The 19,315-nt window shown below is 53.2% G+C and overlaps 1 protein-coding gene across 1 annotated transcript; it reads right to left on the reverse strand.

The window, feature by feature from the left end:
* Positions 1 to 9,738: 9,738 nt before the first annotated feature.
* On the reverse strand, positions 9,739 to 19,309 carry LOC113988349 (ankyrin repeat domain-containing protein 26-like). The gene is made up of 13 exons (XM_039381118.1): positions 19,142 to 19,309; positions 18,648 to 18,883; positions 16,993 to 17,125; positions 15,509 to 15,790; positions 14,582 to 14,817; positions 13,683 to 13,905; positions 12,573 to 13,219; positions 12,246 to 12,412; positions 11,746 to 11,891; positions 11,384 to 11,634; positions 10,218 to 10,416; positions 9,967 to 10,092; positions 9,739 to 9,874 (listed from the first exon to the last, which is right to left on the reverse strand). The coding sequence occupies exons 2-7, from the start codon at positions 18,716 to 18,718 to the stop codon at positions 13,208 to 13,210; spliced, it is 957 nt and encodes a 318-aa protein (XP_039237052.1). The 5' UTR covers positions 18,719 to 18,883; positions 19,142 to 19,309; the 3' UTR covers positions 9,739 to 9,874; positions 9,967 to 10,092; positions 10,218 to 10,416; positions 11,384 to 11,634; positions 11,746 to 11,891; positions 12,246 to 12,412; positions 12,573 to 13,207.
* Positions 19,310 to 19,315: the final 6 nt, after the last annotated feature.

The following is a 19,315-nucleotide window of genomic DNA, read 5'->3' on the forward strand; positions in this document are numbered from 1 at the left end:
GTGATGAACTGGTCTCAGCTGTCCTAACTAGGACATCGGGACACTGCAGAAACTCCTGAAAACAGAGGAACCTGAGACTGTGCAGAACCTGAGGGCAGAAAGGAGCCATGGGGACACTGCAAAACCTCGTGGAATGAAGGGGCCACTGCTTCACATCTGGGTCTCGTGGAATCAAAGGAAACCTGGGACACTGGGGAAACTCATGGAAGCAGGGAGACCCTGGGACACTGTGGAGCCTCACGGAATCGAGGGGCCATCGGGACACTGCAGGACCTTGTGGGGCCAAAGGAACCCTGGGCTGCTGCAGAACCTCACGGAGCTGGGAAGCTGCTGTGTGGGGCCCCCACGACGAGTGGCTGAGGCTGCTGAAGGAGAAGGGGAATGAAGCCAATTTGCAGAAGTGGAAGCCGTGGGCAACGGCACTGAGCCCCCTTGCCAGGGTCAGTTACCATGGCAACCATCGTACGTTCCCATCGTGTGCTGGGTTAAAAGTAAACCGGAGGGAGAAATGAACCCACCCGAGGGATTACAAGTCAGACTTACAATTTACTGAGAAGATTACAATAAATACAATGATACAGAGAAAACTGGTTTTAACCCCCAGAAATAGCTGTATAAGCCAGCAGCCTGGGACAAGAACAGAACAGTGCTGAGTCCCCCAGGGTGCAAAGGACAAGGGAAAGCTGTTGGTGCAGATGATGGTGGCAGTTGTGTTGAGGTAATGATGGCAGTCCTGTGGAGAGTGCCAATCCCAGTCCTGTTGGAGTTCTGGTCCTCCTCTCCATCCCACGAGTGGTAGCAGAAGTGCCCAAAGCCCAAGAGTAAATGTGCTCAGGTTCAGGTGGGGATGTGCAGCACCTCCCCCAGGGCAGGGAGTTTCCCAATGGACGATTTAACTCTGTGAGTCCCAGGGTATTTTTGGAGTGTGTGATGGTCTGGGTGTTGCAGCTGCCTGTTCTGCCAGTCCAAGGCGGCCCATTGGCAGAGATGACCCCTCAGGCTGGGGGTGAAGGTGCTAATGCCTCCCCAAGGGGAGTTATCCCAGCTGAGTCCTGGGTGTGAAGACAAAGGAACACTCCTTGCACAGTTCTTTCCCAGCCAGCTGGTCGGCTGAGGTGTCAGGTGGTCCCTGGGCAGCTGCTGCAACGGATCCATTGTTAAGAGTCCATCAGAAATGCCACAGAGGGTGTAGAATACACAGTTTTGGTTGTAGCCACCCAGTGATAAACAGGTCCCGGTTCTTGCAACTAGGAGAGATTGCTAGGGTCGGTTACCATGGCAACCATCATACACTCCCATTGCAATGGTCAGTTACCATGGCAACCATCAGACATTCTCATTGCTATGCTAAGTTACCATGGGAACCAGCACACATTCTCACTGCCACGGTCAGTTACAATGGCAACCATCATACATTCCCATTGCTGTGCTTGGTTACCATGGCAACCATCACACATTTCCATTGCTACAGTCGGTTACCATGGCAACCATCATACATTCCCGGTGATATGGTTGGTTACCATGGCAACCCTCATACAGTGCCATTGCTACAGTCAGTTGCCATGGCAAACAGCAGAGATTTTCATTGCTATGGTCCGTTATAATGGCAACCATCACACATTCCCATTGCTACAGCCGGTTACCATGGCAACCATCATACAGTCCCATTGCTATGTCAGTTACTATGGCAACCATCATACATTCCATTGCTATGGTCGGTTACCATGGCAACCATCATGCTTCCCACTGCTTCACTTTTTTACCATGATAACCATCACACATTCCCATTGCCTCGGTCATTTACCATGGCAACCATCAGACATTCCCATTGCTATGGCCGGTTACCATGGCAACCATCAGACATTCCCATTGCTATGGTCGGTTACCATGGCAACCATCAGACATTCCCATTGCTATGGCTGGTTACCATGGCAACCATCAGACATTCCCATTGCTATGGCTGGTTACCATGGCAACCATCAGACATTCCCATTGCTATGGCCGGTTACCATGGCAACCATCAGACATTCCCATTGCTAGGGTCGGTTACCATGGCAACCATCAGACAGTCCCATTGCTATGGCCGGTTACCATGGCAACTATCAGACATTCCCATTGCTAGGGTCGGTTACCATGGCAACCATCAGACATTCCCATTGCTGCGGTCAGTTACCATGGCAACCATCACACATTGCCATTGCTATGGTCTGTCACCACAGTGTCCTGGTTAGGGAGCAGAGGGGGCAGTTTAGCGCTTTGTGGGTGTCACCAAGTTATTTATCCTGTACCATCCATGCCATCCCTAGGGCTGTGCTTCCAGCAGGAAAAGCCGGGGCTCTGCACCACAACTGCTCCATCCTGCCCCGCTCTCTGCAGGGCAGGGACTGTCAGCATCACTCCTGTGCTCCCCGTCCTCTGTCCCGCTGCTCCCCCTCATGTTTTCCCCAGATCGGGACGATGGACCTTTGGTGCTGAAAGGGGAAACCACGACGGGCCGTGGTGCTGAACCAAAGCTCTGAGCAGGACGGGGCGGTTGGGGGGCAGCCTCAGCCCCCTCAGCCCTCGGGTTGGGAGGAGAAGAGAGGAGCCAGCGCGGGACTGAGCCCAGGGAGCGGCTGTGCCACACGGCCGGGACGACCCAGCTCCCGGGCTTGGCTTGTCCTTGGTTCTCCTTGTTGTTGGGCTGAGGGGTTGGACACGTTACCCTTGGGAGCTCCCCCACCACATTGCCTTTGTCCGGGGGCACCGCACGGACACGTCGCTCGGGGAGCACCCAACATCTTGTCTGTGTGCCCCATGGTGACCCCCTTTTGGGAGTGAAACACCTTCTCTTTCTGGATACTTTTGCTGGTGATATTGCTGTTGTGACTGTGCGTGTCTTATTCCATTGCTCTGTGCTTTTAGTGAATTGTTATCTCCACCCAGAGTCTCTGATTTTTTGTCCCTCCCTCACCAGAAGGGGCGTGGGAAAAGGAGTGACTTATGTGAATTTTAATTTCCTGATGGTGCTAAAACCACCACACCTGCCATGCACCAGGAAAGATGGAATGATGCAGTGGGTGCTGGGACCTGCCAACATTGGGATGCACATTTAGCAAAGGCCACCTGGTCACTCAGCACTGGGGGATGTGCCAATCGGGCTGGCCCTGTCCAATCCAAGTTTTTACGTGCCATGGAAAGGGATAAAGTTCCTGTAGTGCACATTAAAAACATGCTGGGAAGACAGTCTGGGTTATTCCTGCTTCAGGCAAAGGGAAGTGCACCCGTGGGATTCACGTGTCTCAAGGACACGGATGCGCTTGGTGGGGAAGGAGGGAAAGATGGGAAATCCAGTGTGTGCCTCGAAGGGACTGGATTTTGGGTGAGAATAGCCAAGGAATTCAGGTGTATTACGGTGGTAACTCTCTAACACTGCATTCTCACTGCTGTGGCCACTCTTTGCCGTGTCAGGGGTATTACAGTGAAAATCACTGAGAGAAATGAACAATGAGCTTGGAGGAGACCAGACAAGCACAGTGGTGATGGAACAAGAACTGGCTGCAACAGGCAACAATCCAACAGTAGACAGCATTTTTCCTGCCCTGAAAGAGTATTTTGGCAGATGGAGCCTAAAATCCTGGACTAAATGAACTCAACAGACTTTCATAGACTAAGCAATGAGATCTGTGGGTTTCTATCAAATGATAGGAAAGGTGATGGTGGAATGTGTTGGAAAGTGTGGGATCTGACATGGTGTAAATGGTGTGGAATAAGGGGTGGACACCAGCCTTGTCTTGGCTGTTCTTCCTAGGAGATAGAGTTAATCTTCCTATAGATTAACTACAGATTAATTCTGAGATAGAGTTAATTTTCTTCCTAACTAGAGAGTTCATTTTCTTCCTAGTAGCTGGTGCAGGGCTGTGGTTTGGGTTCCATGAGAGAACAATGTTGATCACACACTGATGGTTTGGTTGTGCTTACCCTAATCAAGGACTTTCCAGCTTCCTGTGCTCTGCCGGGTGCACAAGAAGCTGGGAGGGAGCAGGGCCAGGACAGCCGACCTGGATATTCCAAAGGGATATTCCACACCGCAGAACATCATTCCCAGTGGATACATGAGGAGAGGTTGTGCAGGAGGGGCAGATCACTGCTTGGGGTGGGGGGCATTAGGCAGTGTGTGTGAGCAATCATGTTGAGCATCAGTTGTTCCTCTGGGGTTTTATTCCTCTCTCTCTTTCTTTTGTCTCCCTTTTCAATACAGTTATTATTAGTTATTACACTTATTATTATTTTCATACTTTACTTTGTTTCAGTTATTACATTTTTCTTAACCCACGGGTTTTGCCTTTTCTTGATTCTCCTCCCCCTGTCAGTGCAGGGGGAGGTCGGGGGACTGAGTGAGCAGTTCTGTGGCACTTGGCTGCTCACTGGGGTTAAACCACACAAAAAGGGAATGCACAGGAGTGGAGACCCTGCTGGGATGTGCTTTTGATATGGTTTGAAGCTGGCTCCCTGCCAAGTCTCCAAACCTTACCACCAGAAGTGTCCCCCCCCCAAAACTCAGGGAGAAGAGGGAGAAAAAAAACCTAAGAAACGAGAGAGAGACAACCAAAGTGAGATATATAAATATATTTACACTTATACACAATAAAATATACAATTTCACAAGGGAAAGGGAAGGGGGAAGGGAAAAAAGGAACAAAACTAAAATAAAATATATAGATATCCCAATTAGTGACACAATATCTAACAACTAAAAGAGTTAGCAAAGAAAATAGCTCACTACTCTCCTGGGACAACCGAGAGTCGCTCCGGAACGATCGCCGGCAACCTCCATCTGCCAAGGTCGGCAAGGCCCAACCAGGCCTCGCTCCCCAACACGGCAGATCAACAGCAGGGAACCTGCACCTCCAAAGCTGGAAGGAAAGAGCGAAGGCCTCTCCTCCTTTCTTCTTATAGTCTGGTTTATGTAAAAATCGTAGGGAATACTGGGTAAATCTGGACCCTTCCTTGGTTACTAACTGGTCACCAAGGAAGGCCCAGCCCAAACCACCACAGCTTTGTATTCAGGAACTGCCCAGCACCAGCTGGATAGAGAAGGGCCAGACCTTATGTCCCTGCAGGGCTGGGATTCACTCCCTGCCCCAAAGGCCCCCAATGTGTCTGAGGAGCCCTGGGTGGTGCCTGTCCCACAACTGCTGGGAATGGGGACGGGGTCCCTGCACAGGCCCTGTGCTGTCCATGGCAGCTGCTGCACTTGTGCTGCAGAGCCCTGGCACCTCCCCTGGCACTACAGGCCCCTCTTTGGGTACTAAATTCAGGTTCAGCTGCCCTGAATTATGTTCAGCAAGGAAGGGATGTCCAGGAGACAACTGCCATTGTACTCTAAGGATGTGTAGAAAATACCCTGATAAAGAACAGGAGAGAGACCTCCCTCCCTGCATTTGCTCAGCTGAGCACCTCTGTGGGCTGCCCTGGACAGGAGGAACAGTGACAGGTTCCCCTGTCCTACATGTGGGCCCCTTCTGCCACTGAAGTTGGCCAAAGCAATGTCCCAGCAGCCTCCAAGAAGATCCCACAGCTGCTGCCCTGTGCCTAGGAACTGCTCCATTGGAGCCTGCAGTTCCCAGCAGGAATCTCGGTCACCTCTGGCCCCTCAGAAGTGACCAGGGCTTTGTGTCCCAGCAGGTCACTCCTGGCTTTGGTCTTCATTCATTCCCACGGGAGATGGGACAAGGAGTCTAAGACAGTTTAAATAATTGCACGATCCAGTTTGTGGGTACAAAGCTGAATCCTTTGTTTGACACAACTCTAGCTATATACAGGGTTCAGGGAAGGGGGGACATACATTGTATTCACATTTGAGGTTGAGGGTCCAGGAAGCGCAGGGAGATAATTTTCTTCAAACAGATAAACAGATATTTCTTTATCACAATTACAACAGGAGATGGGGTAAACAAGGTGGTAAAAGGATTTTCGTGGAGACAGCAAGTCTGCTTAATTAAAAGATAGTATAAAAATATCAGGTGGTATATGTAAACAAGCTTTCCTTGTCTGTCTTTAAATTCCATGGTTTCTGGCTAAGATAATTTCTTATCTCTGCAGTGTCATCTGCCCCAACAGGAGTCACCTGCAGGTGCCTGTTTTGGGCCCCCTGAACTGGGGCAGGAGGAATCCCACCCCATGGGGGCTGTGGAGGGAGCTGAGTGTCCTTCTGGCCCCAGGTCTGCAGAGCCACAAGGAGACACCTCTGTTGACTCAGCTGAGTCCCTTCCCTCAGTGGGGGTGAAGGAGATCCCTCCTGGGCACTGTCTGGGTTTCCTGTCTAATGATGGGACATGAAAAGGGGACTCTTGAACTTAACTCAGTGTCTGTTTGGAGAAATGACCCTGCTGAAAGAAGTGTCTGTGCCCAGCTGAGAGAAGGAACATCATTATTTCCTTCAGCTGTGTCCCAGCAGGGTCCCCTGGAGCCCCAGGGACACTTGGAGGGATCCCTGAAGGGCAGAAGTGCTGCCTGGGGCTGTTGCTGTGCTGCTGAGCTGGGCCGGGCTCCTGGCACACAGGGAGCTCCTGGCAAGCTCTGCCCAGGAGCAGCTCCTCTGCCCAGCCCAGCAGGGCTGAGGGCACTGCCTGCAGCACCCAGGGCACAGGAGAGAAGGCAGAGAGATGAGAGGCAGCCTGGGCTGGGAGGGGACTGAGCTCTCACTTATGGGAGAAACCTTCACGGGATTTGAATGAATATTTCTCTGGCTGCAGGAAAGTTCAACTTCCCTTCCTGGAGGGATCTCCTAAAGCTGCCACATCCCACAGCTTCTAGGATCTTTCAGCAGGACTCTCCCAGTTGCTGCAGTGCAGGGGAAGTGGCCACATGGCAGAGCAGGGCAGGAGCTGCAGGTAGCAAGGGCAGAGAGGAGAAGGGAGCAGGAGGTTCAAGAGATCCTGGGGTGGGAGGACAGGGGAGAGCTGCTCAGGGGAGGAACCTTCCCAGCCCTTTGCCATGATCAGGCTCTGGCTGCAGAGCAGTGCAAGTGAGTTCCTGTAAGTGCCTCTCCCAGCTGCCAAATGCCAGCAGTGGCAGGAGCTGTCAGGATGGCTCTGCTGGATTTCCTGGGGTGCAGCAGGAGAAGCTGCTGCAGAGCAGGACTTGCTGCTGCCCCCTCAGAGGCCCAGGGCAAGAAGGTTCCCTGTGGCAGGGCTGGCTGTGGGGTGGGAAGGTGGGGGTGCAGCCAGGGGTGCCCCAGGGCTGTGGGGCAGAGCAGGGTCCTGCCCCCAGGGCTCTGTGTGCTGGGGCAGGGACTCTGCTGCCTGCCAGGGTCAGCTCTCAGCCCGGCCAAGGAGCTGCCACGGGGCTGGGGGAGAAGGGGTGGGTGGAAGGAGTGACCCCTCAGGGCCGGGCAGGGCAGGGCAGGGCCCTTCAGCTGCAGGCTCAGGGCTCCTCACAGCTTCAGCTCCACCTCCTGCCATTTCCAGGGGCCCTTCTCAGGAAGCACATCCCCCCAGAACACCTCCCCCTTCCCAGCCACCGCAGGGTCTGGGATCTGCTCTGCAGCCCCTGCCCAGGCAGAGCTGCCCCTGGGCACTGGGCTGGGCATGGCTCTGGCAGCACTGGCAGGGAGCTGAGCTGGGCACAGGCAGGGGCTGCTGGCAGGAACAGCTCCTCACCCAGAGACAGGCAGGCAGGGACAGGGAGCTGCTGCCACAAGGGCTGGGCAGGGGGATGTGGGCCCCTCCCTGCTGTCCCTGTGGCACAGACCCCTTCCCTGAGCAGCTCCTCCCTGGGCTCCTTTCCCAGCCTAAGCAGAGCCTGTGCCCTCAGGCCATGGCCCCTGGGCTGTGCATTGCCCTGCAGCAGCAGAGCCCAGGCAAGGACAAGGCCCCCATTTCCATCTCTCTCTGTGTGTCCCTCCTCCCTTGGCAGCAGCATTGTGGCATTTCCCTGCCATCCCCTGTTGTCTGAGCTGTTCTTCTTCTCACCATTGGCTTTTCTCAGGCAGTGCAGGGGCTTTGGGGTGGCAGGTTCCTGTCCAGACACAAACCCTTTGGGTGCTGCTGTGGGGATGTGTCTGTGGGAGCAAAATGCCCAAGTGCCCTCCAGGCAACTTCAGGACATTCAGCTGCTTCCCCGGGTGTCCTGCAGGGTGTCCTCCAGAAGGGCACAGCTCTGCCATAGTATCTCTGTGCTGTCTGGGATCCCCATGGAGAGGACACCTCGGTGGTAGAGCCATAGAAATGCTCTGGGCAGCTGCAATGATCCCTCTGTGCAGCAGTCTGGGAGAAGAAAGAGGAGATCCTAATCAGGCACCCTGAGAAAAGACAAGGAGTCTGTCAATCTGCCCTTTCAGCCTGGATTCCTCTGCTCCCAGAAAGGCCCTGTCTCTTTTTAAGGGAGCTCCTTAGTGTGATCCTCCCTCAGCTCCAAGCTGCCAGCGAGGGGCGGCTGAGAACAGGAGTGATGGCCAGCGTAGTTCTTCTCTCTGCACTGAGACCATCCCTTTGACTCCCAGGACCCACGAGATTTCACTTGGAGAACATCAGAAATGTCAGGGATTTCACCCATCCAAATTTACTTCTAAATGTACCAAGTGAAACTGTAACAAGTTAAACTACAGCAAATCCCCTCAGCTCTGCTCTGCAGTTGGGCAAACTGTGAACAGCAGGGCTGGAAACGCTTTGATGTGTCACAGGCACATTTAATCTCGGATCACCCCGTGTTCCGAGTTGCCTCTCACAGCAAGGAGGATTCCTCGGGAGCCTGTCACAGGGTCCCTGCTCTCAAAGCCCCCATCAGCCAGCAAAACCCAGAGCTCAGGGGAGGGGGATGCAGAGAGGTCTTCCTAAAAAGAGACACGTTTTGCTAATAGAGTCTGACCTGACTCAGTCCTGCCTTTTCCTCCTCAACAGAAAACCACACCCTGAGGCAGCCCCAGAGCTGGAGGCAGCACTGCAGGGGGGGGTCTCAGCTGAGAGGAGCAGAGGGACAGAACCCCCCTCCCCTGCTGCCCACGCTGTGGGATGAGCCCAGGACACGGGGGGGTTGTGGGCTGTGAGCTCCCATTGCTGGCTCCCATCCTGCTTTTCATCCCCCACTATCCCCGTGGCCTTGGATGCAGGGCTGCTCTCCATCCCTTCAGCCCCGAGCCTGGCCCTTGAGATCTGGGGGCATTTGACACCCGCTGGCTCCTTTGATCCCCTTTCCCATCCCTCCCAGAGCACAGGGGAGGTCCAGGTGCTCCAGGGGCTGCCCCGTGTGCCCCCTGCCTGTCCCAGCCCCCAGCAGGGACTTTCCACGATGCCCCAACCTGCACTGCTCAGGATGCACATGGAGGGGGTGAAGGGGATCTCGTGTGCAGAGACCCCCAGGAGCCCCCTGAGCCTCTCTGCTCATGGCAGGGGAGCGGCCAGAGAGGCACCGGGTGTGCAGGGGCTGGAGAAGGAGAGGACATGGACATGGGAATGCAGGCATGGAGATGGGAACACACCCATGGAGATGGAAACACACCCATGGAGATGGGAACACACCCATGGAGATGGGAACACACCCATGGAGTTGGGAACACACACATGGAGATGGGAACACACACATGGAGATGGGAACACACCCATGGAGATGGGAACACACCCATGGAGATGGGAACACACACATGGAGTTGGGAACACACACATGGAGATGGGAACACACACAGAGAGATGGGAACACACCCATGGAGATGGGAACACACACATGGAGTTGGGAACACACACACAAGATCAAGCAGAGTAGCTTTGCTGAAGGGATTTATTGATCATTCTGGGGAAATGCCCCTGGGCTCTGAGGGAAATCAGGGGGTTCTTCCAGGGATGATCATCTCCTCATGCCACTGGAGGGGGACAGGGCACGGGTGTCACCACCAGGCCTGAAAGACAGAGCCCCAAACGTCACCCCCAAAGTCCACTGCAACATGAGAGGGGCCTTGTCCTGACCCCTCTCCCTGCAGGCACTGCTCACCTCAGCCATCCAGGGATGCAGCCACGCCTTTCTCACCAACAGGACCCACCACCTTCTCAACCACAGGGGGCTGGGGACAAAGGCAGGGTTAGGGACACCCTGGGTGCAGTGGGATGTATTGGGAGCCTGGGGGAAGAAATGGGATCCTTGGGGAAGGTGCACTGGGGTATACTGGGGCAGACTGGGATGGCCAGAAGTGTCATGGCCATGTGAGGGGAGGACCCGACTCAGGCAGAACTCCTGGTACCCACCTGAGCCATCTTCAGGATCCCAACGTCCACTAAATGCAGCTGGAGAGAGCCCAGGAGCCCTGGCTGGTCACTGGGATGTCCCCGGTGCCAGCGAGGGATGGGGGGACCAAAGTGTCCCCCAGTTCCCAGACTGGATGCCCTCCAGTCCCCCCGGCCCACTCACCTCCCGCAGATCATTTTGGGTTCCTGCCAAGAGTGCCTGGGCAAGGAGAGCAAAGGTTTAAGCAGGATTGGCCCCTGTGGGGCTGGGGGAGGGACACGGGGGTCCCCAGCCCCCCAGCCCAGGGCTGCCCCCGTCTGAGGGGGAAAATCCCTTCTGCTCCCCCTGCTCCCACTGCCCCCAGTTTCACCTCCAACCCCTGTGCCTGCAGGGCCCAGGGTGGGGATGGAGACAAGGAGAGCCAGGGGAATTCAGGGCCTGCAGGGAGGGGGGGAGGAGGTTGGGGGGGACCCAAAGATGCTGAACTGGGGGGAACTGGGGAGCCCACGGGACTGGGATTGGGGTGTTGAAGGGGCCCTGTGTGGGATGCAGGGGAGGGGAAAGGAATTCAAGTGTAGGGATGTGGGGACTGCAAGGGAGAGGCTTGGTGGGGACAGGAGGAGGATGATGGAGGAGGACAAAAACAAGGGCAATGGGAGATGGTTGGGAGTGGAGAGGGAGGCAAGGAATGGTCTTGGGAGGTACCAGGGCAGTGGCCTGGGTGAAAGGCAAAGGTCTGAGGGGAAGGATGGAAAGAAAAGCTTTGGGAATGATTAATGGGAGGATATTTGGGGACCCTGGGTAGGACACAGAGCAGATGCTGGGGAGGAGATGCCTGAGGGGACCAAAAAGGATGGGATGGGAGGCCCAAGAGGTGGGATTTGGGAGCACCATTAAAAGAAACAGGTGGGGGCCCTCCCAGCAATTGACAGTGGACCTCCCTTGTCAGGGATTGCTGAATGGCTTCCTGCTGTTGCATCTTTCATTTCTTATCAAAAATCACCCAAATAGCTTTCAAACAGTGCCTGCCAATGGAGCTTGAAGGCACTCGTTCCATCAAAGCCATATCTGTAATTCAGAGGCATAAATAGAGAATGTAGATTTGTCTCTTAAGGTGCTGTCTCATTTCTACTAGATGTCAATTAGTACCATGTAAAACATGATCATTAAAATTAAAAACTCTTACCCTTCTATTTCCCTTTGAAAAATAATTCTGCTGTTAAAACAATCACTTCTGTTTGATTGTTTAAAATCCAAATGAATGTGTGTACTAGTGGACACAGACAGGGCTCCCTCACAGAGAAGCCCATGAAGTATGGGCTGGATGAGCAGACAGCAGGCTGGTTGAAATCTCCCGGCTGGGGTGGTGATCAGGAGTGCAACATCCAGCTGGAGGCCAGTGATCAGCAATTCCTGGTGAACATCTTCATTGATGATCTGGATGATGGGATATAGTGCTCAAGTTTATTGGAGCTGATGAGTTTACATTCCGACTGCAAGGAACATGTTTTCACATCTGAAGCAGGGGATGGGAAACCAGAGACTCACTGTGAACACCCAATGATTTCCAGAGCCTTTCCAGAGCATTTCATTCCAATCCGGGAATTTTGGATTAAAAAATCCCGGTGCTCCTCCATTACTCTGGAAAGGGGACCCTGGTCTGTTGGGAGTGAGGACATTGCTGAATCTGAAAGCTGGAGAAGACAACAAGAAATGTGTGACCCTCCAGAGGATGAAAGCCCTGGATGAAGTTGTCAAGAAGTTCAGACCCAAAGCCTTTCGAGTTTTACGGTTGTGTCTAAACATTTACTGTAGTTTTTCCCTTGTTTGTCCCCTGAAATTGTTTGATGAAAAATCCCCTTGATGTCTGTATCCTTAGACCCCGCTCCCCGATTGGCCAAAGTTTGCTGCATTGCAGTATTTCCTTTTTGGCCACCCTTTCCCTAAAATGGATAAACCCTACCCCCTTTTTCCCTTATCTAGTTACACTTTGCATGCTGGGGTCCCATCTGGGGTGCCAAGAAGAGCTGTGCTTTGGGACCAATTACCTCTGCAGCTGCTCGTATGCCTTCATAGGCTGCTAAGATTTCCTTCTCCACAGGGGTGGAATTGGCCTCAGAACCTCTGTAGCTTCGGCTCCAGAAACCCAGTGGTCGCCCTCACGTCTCACCAGGCACCTTTGGCCAGAGGCTCCAGGAGGGACCTTTATCTCCAGCTGCAGAGTAGAGCACATTCTTTACCTCTGGTCCTGTCCTGACTGCTCCAAGAGCCACGGCATGTGCAATCTCTTGCTTGATCTGCCTGAAAGCTTGTTGTTGTTCAGGACCCCACTGGAAATTGTTCTTTTCACAGGTCACAAAGTAAAGAGGGCTCACCATCTGGCTGTACTCTGGGATGTGCATCCTCCAGAAGCCAATGGCTCCAAGAAAAGCTTGGGTTTCTTTCTTGTTTGTGGGTGGAGCCATTGCTACAATCTTGTGGAGGACGTCTGTTGGTATCTGGTGTCGTCCATTTGCCATTTCAGCCCTAGGAACTGGATCTCTTGGGCAGGGCCCTTGACCTTACTCTTCTTGATGGCAAAACCAGCCTCGAGGAGAATCTGGATGATCTTCTGTCCTTTCTCGAAAACTTCTTCTGCTGTGTCCCCCCCACAATGATGTCATGGATGTACTGGATGTATGGATGGGGGTCACAGCATCTCGGTTCCTCCGATACTGTTGCCTGTGTACAGTTGTCGTGGCCGTTGGCACTTCTTGTCCCCAAAGCTCCAGCGATTCCTTTCGTACAACAAGGGGACCAATGCAGCACCACCTCTCCAATTTTAAGTAGCAGTTTCGCTGCCTTCACCACTAGGATCATTGTCACTGAGCAATGTAGGGATGGGTTAGAGCTGATCTTGGAGTCTTTGCTACCAAACCTTGAAGGCCACCATCAAGGAAACTGGCTACTAGGCCGTGGGTGTCGAAATTAAGGAAAGGAAGCAATTCGTTCCATCCATCTGAACGGTCCCTCACAGGATGTCCTAGGACAGGCACAAAACCAGCAAGAATCAGGAATAAAATTAGTAAAAAGGCCATTGTTATTATTTTCCCTTCTTGTTCCTAAACAAAGCTATGTTTAGATAAACAAAATCCTTCTTGGCAGCTCTCCCAGGAGTGTCCCAAAACAATGGGGGATGTTGACAAAACAAACCTGCTCTTGGCAGCTTTCCCAGACAATGTTCCCACAACAAAACCAAAGGAACCAAAACAATCCCACTTCTGACACCAAAACCATCTGTAGCCGGTTGGAGTTGGCTTCCTGCCAAACCCCACAGACTACAGAAGATTACTACGTGTAAATTTAGGGTAGAACTTAGGTGGGAGGTTCCTGTGCCACAGAGCTCTTGCCCACAGTTTCTCTTGGAAAAGAATGGAGTTCCACAGCTCATTGCTTCCATTTCAACCTTTTTGGGCCTTTGACCACTCTGGAAAATCTATACCAACCTGATGAGCAGAAGTCTTGGGCTTTACCACAGGTGTCTGGGTGGTGTTCTGAGAGCCAGACTTCTGCTCAGTCCCAAACTGAGGCCAAGATGTCCCAGGCCAGGTGAATCCAGAAGTGGACTTGCAGCCAGAAGTCCGCTGACAGCGCTGCTTGTGACCACAGATCTGCTTCTGTGGCGCTCCAAAAAGCTTGGTGTTGGCCTCTGCAAGTCTCTCAGTAGCTCTGAAACATTCACAAGCACACACAGAGTCATCTTTGGCAGGAAGGCTTTCGCAAAGTTCCCCTCCACAGCCTTGGCTACTACTCGACTTCTAAAAGCCAAGGGCATGAAGAGCGTCCAAACCCAGCACATCCTTTGATCTGAGCTTGTTCACAGGGCCTGTTTCTAAGAAATCACACCAAGTGCAAAGAGCAGCCAGTGGCACCTCCAGAAGAACTCTGGGCTACCCTGGCCTTCTCAAGGAAAGCTCAACCCTCAGACCCGCTGCCAAAACAGAAGCCAAGAAAGAGCCGCCTTATTTTGGATTCACAGAATCCAACTCTCTTCTCCCAGAGGCCTCTCCTTATTCAAACAGGAAAGGGCACAAGATTCAGCTTTTCTGTCACCCACGGGATGAGGAGAGTTGAGACTGGCAAAAAGACTGCCTGCTAAAACAACCTCAACTTGAAAAGACACCAATAATGCCAGAGTGGTGCTGCTGTGGGGTTACTGCTGGAACTCTAAAGAGAAAGGAAGACAGGTCTGAGGAAGGGAAGGCTCTGAAGGAACTTTCCCCACAAAGATGCCACGTTCTGCTTTCACACCTGACGCTGGCCAGATGTAGAAAAGGGATTTCCAAGGAAAATGCAGGAGGAAAAAGGAGTCTGTTCTTACCAGTCCAAAAAAGCAGGGACTTACCTTTCCAGTCTCTTGGCGAGGCTTTTTCTTCTTTGGGCTTCCACCAGATACAGCTCTTTGTACTTGTCCACTTCTGCCTGGGTGGATTCCTTTTGAAAAGGTCTTTCTGCTTGGTTGCTTTTTGTCCTTCCCAGTGCACGTTCCAGATCTCTAATTCTGTCTTCTAACTGTTTTTTCAGTGAGTCCACATGACTGCTTCTGATTTCTTCTAAGGTGTCCTGGTGGGCTGCCTGTGCCTGAAGGAGACAGTGCACCTTCAACCACCACAAGAAAAAGAGAGCTCTGCCCAGCACAAAATTGCACACACCCACTTTCAAGGACCCAGCCTTACTCAGAGAGGCGGCTCTGCCTCCTCACTCCCAGCAGCAACCAAGGCAGAACCCAGGAGCTGCCAGGGCAAACAATTCTTTGCAGTGGGAAAGAAGCCCAAATGAGCACTCTGCTTCAAAGCTACTAATGAAGAGACACTGGGTCTGTAGGACAGGGCATGTCCAAAGGGATTCTTCAAAGACAAGAAGAGTTTCCACCTCCACCCCCTCCCTCCCATCCCTGGAATTTCAGTGACTCCTTTTCTGAGCACTTTCACCCCCTACAAGGACAAAGCAGCACCTGTAGGTCTGGCCATGACAGCTGCAAGTTGCCAAACCCATCCAAGGATGAGCAGTGAGAAGCAGAGCAGCGCACAGAGATCCCCCCAAGCACTGCAAAGTGGGAATCTGCCTTGGGCAGCCTTTGCATTCAGGGACCTGCCGGCACATTCCACACCCATGACAGCACTCCTGCCCAACCAGATTGCCTTCTGCCACTGCCTTCAGCAAAGACAGAAGCTAACCCACAGAATACAGGAGCAAAAGAAAAAGACCAAACACCATGGCCACAAGAGAAGTTTAGGAAGTGCCTGTGGACACTGGGGAGAAATTCACTTACTTGCAAAAACTCATTGACTTCTTGGAGTTTTTGTCTTATTTCCTGGTCTGCTTGTTCTTCCACCTCTCTTTTACACTGTTCGAGTTGGCTGCGATCCACCACGTTGGTCTCCAAATGATGGTGGAGTTTTGCCAGCTCTTCTTGCAGCTGGCATTTGTCCATGGCCAGGTTCTCGCACTTCCCACGCAGGGCAGACAGCTCTTCTTGCAAAGCCTGATTTTTGGCCTCCAGCTGCGTGCACTGTTCACGTTCCCTGTCCAACTGCTGGGAAAGTTCAGCAACCTGCAGACAGAAGGAACAAAAAAGGAACTCAGCGTGGTGTAAAGGCAGTGAATTCCTGGAAAACCTCAAAAGGGGGTGCCCAGGGAGACTTTATTCATCATCTGCTGGCTCAGGACTAGACACAAAGTGCAACCAGGCTTTTCTTTTCCAGCAAGAACAGCTTTCCCATCATTTGCCACAGGATTCCTCAGCTTCCCAGCCTTTTGGAGTTCCTCATGCAAAAATGCTCCAAGCTTCTGGACTCCAAAGGAATGACTGCAAAGGCAGGAAGCCATTCTACAGGGATGCCTTCAAACCCAAGCGTGGCTCTGACAGACGCCGCTTCAGCAACGGATCCGAGTGACGAGCGGAGAAGGGATGAGAGGTTCTGTGCCACTGCTGCACAGGCACAGTAGCCTCAAAAGCACTGCTGGGAACAGTCCTTCGGGCTCCCCGCCACAGGATGGGCTGAAACAGCTCCCCGTGAGCAAGAAGGGACAGATTTTCCCCTGGGAGGCCCCTGTCCTCCTTGGGCCCTGGGCAGCAACAACACTGTGGAGAAAAGCCAAACCTCAAGGGCCTCCTGCTCAGCTCGTGCCTGAGACAGGGCTCAGGGGCTGATGGTGCCCTGCCAGTGACAGCGTTGTTCCTCCCCTCTCTGCCAGGGCAGCAATTCATCTGGCACACCCAGAGGACGCTGTCACAGCCTCCCTCCAGCTGCAGCCAGGCCTGAGCTGGGCCCCACTGCTCTCAGCCCATGCACGTGATGTCCTGCCAGGACGGCAGACCTGCCCATCCCTCAGGCCCAGCCGGGGGATCTGCACTCTTGGCTGACCCCGCTCACTCTCACAGGACCTGTTCTGCTCTTCTTGCTCAGGGCCTGTGGGACGGCTCCCTGGCCCGGGAGCTCACGCACCCTGACAGGCTGGCTGCCACTCCTGGCTTGCCCCTCCTCTGCAGGACAGCCTGGCCTCCATCAGCCCTTACACCTACTGCTTTGCCCTTAACATTTGCATCTTTCCCCAGAAGGAGAACTACCCCGGATTAGTTCGAGTCATCTCCCACTGGAACAGCAGGAGGAGCATTAAGAAAAGCCCATCACATCCAAAATGCAGCCAAGGGAATAAAAACATCCACGTGACAAGAAATAGAGGGAAAGCATCTCCCAGCTTTCAAAAGAAGGAACACCACAACCAAAGAGCCCCACCCAGAGAGCAGCTCACCTCTCTTTGGAATCTATCAACTTCCTTGACCTTTTCAGAATATCTCTTCTTCATTTCTTCCAGCTGGGACTGACTTCCTTTCTCTTCATTAACCAGGAGTTTCCTCCTCTCTATCCTCAGAAGCTTTTCCAGCCTGCACAGCAAATCAGTGAAGAAAACCATGAAACACAGGAAGAACCAGCCTTTCCCCCACAGTCTCACAGAAACAGCACAGACAGCATCCAAGCCTAGAATGGCTTGGCTTGGCAGGGACCTTAAAGATCATCCAGTTCCAAGCCTCCTGCTGTGGGCAGGGACACCTTCCACCAGACCAGCTTGTTCACAACTCCATCCAACCCGGCCTTGAACACTTCCAGCCATGGGGCATCCACAGCTTCTCTGGGCAACCTGTTGCAGTTCCTCACCACCCTCACAGCAACCAATTTCTTCCCAGGATCAAATCTAAACCTACTCTCTTTCCATTTGAAGCCATTCCCCCTTGTCCTCTCACTACCTGCCCTTTTAAATGCACTCTCTTCATCCTTCTTGTGGGCTCCCTTCACACCCCAAAAGGCCACAATTAGGTCACCCCAAAGCCTTCTCTTTGCCAGGCTGAAGGGTTGCAATTGTCCCAGCCTTTCCTCCTAGCAGAGGTGCTCCATCTTTCCAAGCACCTTGGTGGCCTCCTCTGGACTCAGTCCAACAGCTGGAGGTCCTTGCTGTGCTGAGGAGCCCAGAGCTGGATGCAGCCCTCCAGCTGGGCTCTCCCAGGGGCAGAGCAGAGAGGCAGAATGCCCTCCCTCCACCCGCTGGCCACGCTGCCTTGGACGCAGCCCAGGACACAATTGGCTCTCTGGGCTGCGAGCGCACATCGCCGGCTCATGTCCGGCCTCTCCTCCAGCCCAAGGGCTTCTCGGCAGGGCTGCTCTGCCCCTCTTCATCCCCCAGCCTGCACTGATACAGGGGCTGAGGGCGCACTCCAGCCCTTCCTCTGGATCATTAGTGAAGAGATTAAAGAACACTGGACCCAATCCAGACCCCTCAGGGACACCACTCGGCACTGATGGCCCTCAGCACTCTGAGCCATTGATCACCACCTCTGCATGGCACTGTTCACCCAATTTCTTCTCCATCTAACAGTCCACGCATCCAATCCATCTCTCTCCACTTTGGAGAGAAGGATGTTGTGGGGGACTGTGTCAAAGGCTTCCCAGAATGACAGGGAGATGACATGGGTAGCCCTTGTCCACTGAGGCAGTCACTCCATCCTAGAAGGCCACCAGGTTGGTCAAGCAGCACTTGCCCTTGGGGAAGCTGTGCTGCTGCTTCCAATCACCTCCCTGTCATCCACGTGCCTTGACAGAGCTTCTAGAAGGATCTTTTCCATCACCTCCCCAGGCACAGAGGGCAGGCTGACACCTTGGCAGTTCCCAGGGCCCTCCTTTCTACCCCTTCCAAAGATGGGCACAGTGGGTTTCCCTTTTTCCCCTCACCTGGGACTTCCCCTGACTGCCACGACTTTTCAAATATCAAGGAGAGGGTCTTGGCAACTCCATCAGACCCTGTTGGCCAATGGAGGGCAATAATGCTGGCCAGATGGAGAAGATGGATTTCCAAGGAAAATGCAGGAAGAAAAAGGACTCTCTTATTACCACTCCAAACAAGCATGGACTTACCTTTCCAGTTTCTTGGCAAGGCATCTTCTGGTTTTAACTTCCTCCAGATACAGCTCTTTGTACATCCCCATCTCTCCCTGTGTTGCTTCTTTACGAGAAGCACTCTCTTCTTGGGTGGTTTTGATCCTCTCCAATTCACTTTCCAGATTTCTAATCCTTTCTTCCAACTGGATTCTCACGGAATCACAATGATGGTCTCTGGTTTGTCCTAGTGGGGCCTGGTGGGCTGCCTGTGCCTGAAGGAGACAGTGCACCTTCAACCACCACAAGAAAAAGAGAGCTCTGCCCAGCACAAAATTGCACCCACCCACTTTCAAGGGCCCAGCCTGACTCAGAGAGGCGGCTCTGCCTCCTCACTCCCAGCAGCAACCAAGGCAGAACCCAGGAGCTACCAGGGCAAACAATTCTTTGCAGTGGGAAAGAAGCCCAAATGAGCACTCTGCTTCAAAGCTCCTAATGAAGAGCCTGTGGACACTGGGGAGAAATTCACTTACTTGCAAAACGAGGCTGACCTCTTGTAGCTTTGGACTTCTTTCCTGGTCAGCTCCTTCTGCCACCTCTCCTGTACACTGTTCTCTTTGGCTGCCATCCAGCACCAAAGTCTCCAAATGATGGTGGTGTTTTGTCACCTCTTCTTGCAGCTGACATTTGCTCTTCTCCAGTTGTTC

Source organism: Pipra filicauda, unplaced genomic scaffold (genome assembly GCF_003945595.2).
Source record: "Pipra filicauda isolate LSUMZ 115617 unplaced genomic scaffold, ASM394559v2 scaffold212_size3012638_pilon, whole genome shotgun sequence".
Classification (NCBI taxonomy): domain Eukaryota; kingdom Metazoa; phylum Chordata; class Aves; order Passeriformes; family Pipridae; genus Pipra; species Pipra filicauda.

Coding starts and splice junctions, on each gene's coding strand:
- LOC113988349 (XM_039381118.1), bottom strand. CDS start 18,718: ATGGGGATGTACAAAGAGCTGTATCTGGAGGAAGTTAAAACCAGAAGA. Junction 15,791..16,992: donor TTGATAGATTCCAAAGAGAG/GTGAGCTGCTCT, acceptor TTCTGTCTGCAG/GTTGCTGAACTTTCCCAGCA. Junction 14,818..15,508: donor AAGTCAATGAGTTTTTGCAA/GTAAGTGAATTT, acceptor TGTCTCCTTCAG/GCACAGGCAGCCCACCAGGA.